We start from the raw sequence: 7,815 nt of genomic DNA on the forward strand, positions 1-7,815 counted from the left end.
CTTGAAGAAATCGGTCTGGGCGAGTATTTTATGAGGAGGACCCCCAGGCAATTGAAGCAGCTTCAAATATACACTACTGGGAAATGCTCAAACTAAAAAGCTTCTGCACAGCCAAGAAAACAGTAAGTAAAGCAAACAAACAGACTTCAGAATGGGAGAAAATATTTGCAGTCTATGTCTCCGACAAAGGTTTAATAACCAGAATCTACAGAGAACTCAAATGTATAAGCAAAAAAAGAACAAGCGATCCCATTGCAGGCTGGGCAAAGGACTTGAAGAGAAACTTCTTTCAAGAAGACAGGCACTCGACCTACAGACATATGAAAAAATGCTCATGATCTTTAATCATCAGAGAAATGCAAATCAAAACTACTTTGAGATATCATCTAACTCCAGTAAGATTAGCCTATATCACAAAATCCCAAGACCAGAGACGTTGGTGTGGATGTGGAGAAAAGGGAACACTTCTACACTGCTGGTGGGAACGCAAATTAATACATTCCTTTTGAAAAGATGTTTGGAGAACACTTAGAGATCTAAAAGTAGACCTTACATTCAATCCTATAATTCCTCAAATAGGCATATACCCAGAAGACTAAAAATCACATTATAACAAAGATGTTTGTAGCAGAATGTTTATTGTAGCCCAATTCATAATTGCTAAGTCATGGAAAAATGCCAAATGCCCATTGATCCACGAATGGATCAATAAACTGTGGTATATGTACACCATGGAATATTATGCAGCCTTAAAGAAAGATGGAGACTTTACCTCTTTCATGTTTACATGGATGGAGCTGGAACATATTCTTCTTAGTAAGGTATCTCAAGAATGGAAGAAAAAGTATCCAATGTACTCAGCCCTACTATGAAACTAATTTATGGCTTTCACATGAAAGCTATAACCCAATTATAACCCAAGGATAGGGGGAAGGGGGAAAGGGAGGGGAGGGATTCTGGAGGTGGGCAGAGGGAGGGGGATTGTGGGGATTACACCTGCCGTGCATCTTACAAGGGTATATGTGAAACTTAGTAAATGTAGAATGTAAATGTTTTAACTCAATAACTAAGAAAATGCCAGGAAGTCTATGTTAACCAATGTGATGAAAATCTGTCAAACAGTTTATAAAACCAGTGTATGGTGCCCCATGATCAAATTATTATTATTATTATTTATTATTTTTTTTTACAGTTTAAGTTTTTTTTTTTTTTGTAGAGACAGAGTCTCACTTTATTGCCCTTGGTAGAGTGCCGTGGCCTCACACAGCTCACAGCAACCTCCAACTCCTGGGCTTAGGCGATTCTCTCGCCTCAGCCTCCCAAGTAGCTGGGATTACAGGTGCCTGCCACAACACCCGGCTATTTTTTGGTTGCAGTTTGGCCGGGGCCGGGTTTGAACCCACTACCCTCGGCATATGGGGCCGGCTCCCTACCTGCTGAGCCACAGGCACCGCCCCCATGATCGAATTATTGTTCACAGTTTTGAACATTAATTAATTGAACATATTAATTGATTTAATAAAAAAAATCAAAGGATCAATTAAAGTAAAAGTATATGCCTTGAAAAGATAAACAAAATTGCTAACCTCTTGCTCCATTAGCCAAGAAGAGAAGAGAAAGGGCCCAAATAAGCTGAGCTAGAAATGAAAAGGAAGGTATTATAACTAATCTCACAGAGATACAAGATATCATCTGAAAACACTTTGGAAATATCTATGGACTTAAATAAAAAATGTAGAAGATGCAGACAAAAATCCTAGAAACACACAGCTTATCAAAATTCAATCTGGAAGAAGTAGAACTTCTAAACAGACCCCAAATGAGCAACTAGATCAAAATAGTACCAAAGAATCTTTTCATAAAAAAGCCCTGGACCAGATATAGTCACAGCTGTGTGTTATCAGCCCCAAAAAGAAGAGCTAGGACCATACTGTAGAAATTGTTCCATAACATTTAGAAGGAGGACCTGCTCCTCAACTCATTCTGAAAAGCCAGTGTTCCTGAAGTAGGGAAAAAACACAGCAGAAAAGAACATTACAGACCAATGCTTTTTATGAATATAGATGTAAAAATCCTCAAAAACATTCTAGCAAAGCAAATTTCCACACTATGTGTAACAAATAATCCACTCTGAGCAAGTAGTCGTTCTCCCGGGGATGCAAAGACGGTTCAAAATGCATCATTCATAAAATGTGATTAATCACATAGAAACAAAAACAAAGACCATATGATCATCTGCACAGATGCAGAAAAGGCATTCAACAAAATCCAGCACCCTTTCATGATAACCCCCCCCCCCCAACTAACTAGGCACAGAGGAACATACCTTAAAATGATTAAAGCCACATGTCACAAACTCGCAGCCAACATGATCCTCTTTAGGTGTGTCCAAAGTCTATGTTTCATTTAAAGTTTTCTTCACTTGCTCATTTTCTAAAATCAACTTTGTTGATGATGATAAGCAAATGTTCCATGTGCTCTGAAGGTATGCATGTACCCACCCACACAATCAAGATACAGAGCATTTCCATTGCTAGAGAAAGTCTGCTTAGGTGTCTCTGCAGTCCAAATACTCTGTTCCCACACAGATATAAACACTGCTGGGCTTTTTGTCACCATAGGTCAGTTTTCCATGTCCAGGTATTATTTTCCAGGAATAAGTTATTTATCAGTTTTTAAAAACCAGTCCAATTATACTTCTTAAGATGAATGGTTCAAACAATAGCATCTAATATTTCCCTTATTTAGAGCATTGAGATATTGAATTGCTATTGCTGAAATACATTTCTAAAAAAAAGAAAAAATACAGAAAATAATAGCTTGAAGGATTGCCAAATAAAATATCTGGGCCCCCAAGAATGGACAGGGCCACTGATTCAGGTATCCTAAAATTAAGCTCAGTAGGGAGCTAGGGTAAAGGCCATGCCATAGTACAGACTCTCATCTAAGGGGGACAGAAGATCAGATTAACTTCGGACAAGAAAGAATCAAGGGGAGAGGAACAAAGAATGCTGAAATCAATAATATAGCAGCCCAGTATTCTCTGCCACTTTTTCTAAGAAGAAAACAGAAGCTGAGGCAAAGCCAGTGGGAGCTTTAGGAATGTTCTCCTGCTCAGTTGGAGGAGGAATTGACAGGGGTATATTCGAGACAAAATGGTGAGGCTTGGGAAGGCCCCCCTGGGTCTGGAGACAATTTTTTATGAGTTTAGGTAACACTAAATAAACTGCGATTGCTCACTGTGTCCAGAGGCCACTCCGGCACTGGCCAGAAGTTGTCATGAACGAAGATGCTACAGTATCCCTAGAATTTTGTCATCATTTCACTCAAATTTCTACACACAACTCATTTCATTCCTGTCAAAATATAAAATGGCCTTACCCCTCACAAAGTGAACATCTACAACCTGCTTGATAATGTTGAGAATTTTTGTGCAAGTTCTGTTCTAACTCCACTCTGACCCTGGTCACTGCACAATGATATGTAGTCAATAGGGGCAGGCAGCAGGAAATCCTATACTGAACAATGTACAGAGAAGTATTATTTTCTGGAGGTTATTTATTATTTTTTATAAAAAACATTCCAATAATAGTTCTAAAGATGATGAGTGGCTCAAAAATGACATCTAATATATCCCTATTTTGAACCTTGAGATAGTTGTTATTGACTAGACAAATGTTAAAGAAGCACACAGAGAATGCCGGTGTGGAGAGGTGATGGTGGGTTATTATTGTTCTGGGCCATCTTCAGTGCTCCAGTTGGCCTTGCCTGTAGCACATCAGAAGCGCTGAATGTCTCTCCATAACTGCGGGATCCTGCATCTTGGTGTGAAGAGGTAACAACAGACAATGGTCATCTGCTCTGGTGACCACTGAGACATCTTGACCTGTCACCACTTGCTATATGGCCATGTGCCTGCAACCTTCTGCTCATCGGACACCCAGCCCCCCCACAGAGACCGTCCTTGATGCTCTTCACTGATTGAGTCCGAGTGGAGCCCCTCCCAGTGCTACCAGGGCTTTTTTGCCTCTCTACTTGGGCCCTCAGATAATGCAGTTTTGTATTTCCATTTGTGAACTCCATCCTCTTCCATGTTCTTTGAACAACCCCCTTGAAAACCATTCCAGGGGAGTTTTGGGGTAGATTGGTTTAAGAAATGCTGAGGGAACTCAGAGACTTCTGAGGAAGTACCCCATGAGAGCAGCTCTGCCTTTCTGATGCCCCCTTGAGGGAGGCAGCTACACAACACCTCCCACCCTGCATCCTTGCAGCCTCTCTTTCTCTCATGCCACTACTCTGCCACAAAAGGGCTTCACACAGAAAACTGGAATGAAGAAGTTTCCGACATATTCATGAAAGGAAAGGAGAATGCAAACATGGGATTGGAAGTTATGAACCAGAAAATACCAGATTCCAACTAAACAGGTTTATTAACAGTCACTTGGCTACTTACAGACATTTTTTATTGTTCAGGAATTTTAGGGGAAGGATAAGTGGGAATGAACAGTTTTGAGATTACAGGGAATGGAATTCCAGGTTCTGAGGGGCGTGTCTACGGTTTAACTCATCAGGTGTGGGTTTCCCAAACTGTATGTATTACTGAAAGAAATAAATTCCTAGAACTAGTCCATGGTAAGCCCCTGAGAGATGTGCTCTGATCCCTTGAAACAGCTCCTCATAGCAGCATTTTAAAAACACATTAATAAGATACGATGTCTGTGTAAACACTCCCCAGTAGATAACTTGCAGAACTCACTGAGTTTGTGTGTACGCATATACTCTTAAAACCATAACCAACATTAAGACCTGGATATATCTACACCTCCCAAGGTCTCCTCATATTCCCATTATTGTTAAAAATTAACTTACTTTTCAATCTGTTTGGGGGTGAATTCAACATACTAGTTGATCACATACTGATTTGTGGTGAATGCCTGTTTTTCCCTCAGGGTTTGCTTTCTGGGTATTGGAGATCAGATGTGCAGGTGCTACAACCCTGTGACTGACCCCAGTGAGCAGCACTGGGCACCAAGGCTCAGGGGAGCTTCCCTGCAGGACAATCTCTCACACGTGTGGTCAAACATCACTGCTGGTAGAACTGAAGGTGCACAGGAGGCTAATTAGGGAGAGGACCCCTGGGCACTGGTACCTGGTGTCCCAGGGATTTACTCTATGTGCCTTTGCTGACTTTCATTTATATCATTTGTGTAATAAGTGACCAGGAGTGTAGTATCTTATTCTCAGACCTGTGTTTATATCGCTCAGAGAGAACTAGCATGTTCTTGGCAGACTCTATATGATTACATCATAAGTAGGGATTGCCTGAATAACCCCGCCTTTTGACACATGGCTAAAGCATAGTTTAGCAAAGCAAGGGATGGAAAGGTGGTGGAGATGAGCTTCTGACTGCTGATGCCTACAGCATCACATAGAGTGAGGCAGCAGGAGCTCCAAGTAACTTGTGGGCAAACATTATCAGTGGGAGTTGGGAATGGTACAGTCATAGTCTAAGGGTTCATGTCTCAGTGAACACTGAGACAGTGCAGAAATGGGTGTGTACAGGTACTAACTGAAAAGAAAGCAAAAACCGCTGCACTCAGTCCTGGCACTCCACACACTGAACTGTGGCTACAAGAATCTGATCCACAATCAATATGAACAATTTTCCTGAAAACATGAAGCACAGTGTCTATGAAGGTGGCCCTGGGGTAGGGCTGGAGAGGAAAACCCTTTAAACCACTAAATCCAGGCAGTAGCAAGAGAGAGGTGTATCACACTGTGACATGATTTATGCCATTTTGGGTGGATGCTGGAACCACATCTTTGAACAGGACAGTCACACACAGCAGCAGGTGATCCTAAAACACAGCAGACTGTTTCTGATGGGATAAGGAACCTCCATAGCAGAGGACAGTCTGTTTATCATATGAGAAAAGTGGACTCTCCAGATGAAGAAACTGGCTCATTACCCAAGGCCTGGTGCTCTGAAGGTGAGGATATTCACCACATAACATGCACCTTTCCCAAGATGTGGAAGGTGCCGTGATGAAGGGGGCCCATTTAGTTTTGCACAGCAGGGCCCCTTATTGTGCAAAATATCTTTGGATATATACAGTGTTGTTTTCCATCATATTTCCCCTTGGGCCTTACAGACACTGAGGAAATGAGACTGACACAAAGAGCATGGAACAGACACAGGGGAGAAGCAGGGCACTCATGCGAGAAAGGTGGACATACTTCAATGGTTAATGGAGAAAGAAATGGCTGAAGACGACAGGGGTGGGGTTGACACACACGTCAGAAAACAGCACTACTAGTCATTGGTGGAGCAATGTGTTCCCTTCAAGGCTGTTGACATCAACAGACCTGACCACATGTTCCCTACTTTCCGTGTTTGTAGGAATGTGAAAATGCAGACGGCAAAATGGCTTTTAGAAACTTTCCCTGAGTGTCGTTAGCAGAGGTCTGCAAATTACACAAGATGAGGATTGCTGAAGAGCTGTGGCAATTGTCCCCTGCCCCAGCTGGGTGCCCAGACCATGTTAACACGTGTGTGCAAAGGGCAGGTGGTGAGGCCGAGTCCTAGTGACAGTTCTTGTGAGCAGGCGCCTCTGCATGAAATTCTCACTTCACAGTCTCCCCAGGCTCTACTCCTGTTTTTTTCTTTTTTTCTCATGTGACTCTAGTTATATTCCAACAACTCCCCCCACAGGATCATAGACAAGGGTGGGCAGGAAGGATCCCTGACCTGAGTCCTGTGTGTTCCTGGAGCAGAATATGAGGAAGGCTGGGAGGGATTATTGGGACCCTTGTGCACCTGCTCAGAGGAGCACATCAGCCCTGGAGCTGCCTTGAGGGTGCTGGGCTATGACCTGTGTGAAGCCTCCACTGTGGGGCACAGTGTTAATTAATATGCAAACGCAAGTGAGGGACACCCCCTTTAAACTCCCTGGAGAGTGGGCCTCCCGCACTGCCCGCTGGATCCTCAGTGCAGCCCTCTCTGTGCTCCAGGATGGGTTCTGCCATACTCTTCACTCTCCTCCTGGCTGTTCTCCCAGGTCAGTCCTGGCTAAGGATCTGGGGTCACAGGAGGGGTTGCCAGGAGGGGCCCTGATCTCAGTTCTGTTTCTCCCACACAGGCGTCTGTGCCCAGGTGCAGCTGGTGCAGTCATGGACAGAGGTGAGACGGCCCGGGGAGTCTCTGATGACCTGCAAGGCATCTGGATACAGCTTCACAAGCTCCTATGTGCACTGGGTGTGCCAGAAGACCAGGAAGGGACTGGAGTGGGTGGGGAGAATCAATCCTAGTAATTCTGATACCAGGTATAGCCCGGCCTTCCAAGGCCATGTTACTATCTCCACCGACAACTCCATCAGCACCTCTTTCCTGCGGTGGAGCAGCCTGAAGGCAGAGGACACGGCCGTGTATTTCTGCGCTAGGGATACAGCGGCGGAACTGCAATGAGAACCCACACACAAACCTCCTGCGGGGCGCAGCCGCCAGGGGGCGCCCGGGACACAGGCCAGGAGTTACCCAAGGCAGGGGCAGGTGGACTCAGCCCTGGTTTCCTGTAGGGTCGCGCCTTTCTCTTTGTATAACAGTTACCACAACGTCTGTGGATTTATGGTTCTAAGCTTCCCTCTAAAGTCTCTGATTTCTAGTAGTAAGAAAAAAAATGTCTCCAGTGCAAAAAGGCACAGAGAGGCTTGCAGTTACATTATCATGTCCCCAAATGTACCTTAATTAGCAACATTTCTGAATAAGTCACTAAATATATTACAGATTCTTCCTTGGACCCCGCTATGAAGCACAGA

The 7,815-nt window shown here is 43.7% G+C and overlaps 1 gene segment (V, D, J or C); it reads left to right on the forward strand.

Moving 5' to 3' along the window:
* Positions 1-6,997: 6,997 nt before the first annotated feature.
* Positions 6,998-7,465, forward strand: LOC128585507 (immunoglobulin heavy variable 5-10-1-like). The segment is given in 2 exon segments: positions 6,998-7,058; positions 7,140-7,465. Coding segments are annotated over 2 exon segments (372 nt in total).
* Positions 7,466-7,815: the final 350 nt, after the last annotated feature.

Source organism: Nycticebus coucang, chromosome 5 (genome assembly GCF_027406575.1).
Source record: "Nycticebus coucang isolate mNycCou1 chromosome 5, mNycCou1.pri, whole genome shotgun sequence".
Taxonomy (NCBI): domain Eukaryota; kingdom Metazoa; phylum Chordata; class Mammalia; order Primates; family Lorisidae; genus Nycticebus; species Nycticebus coucang.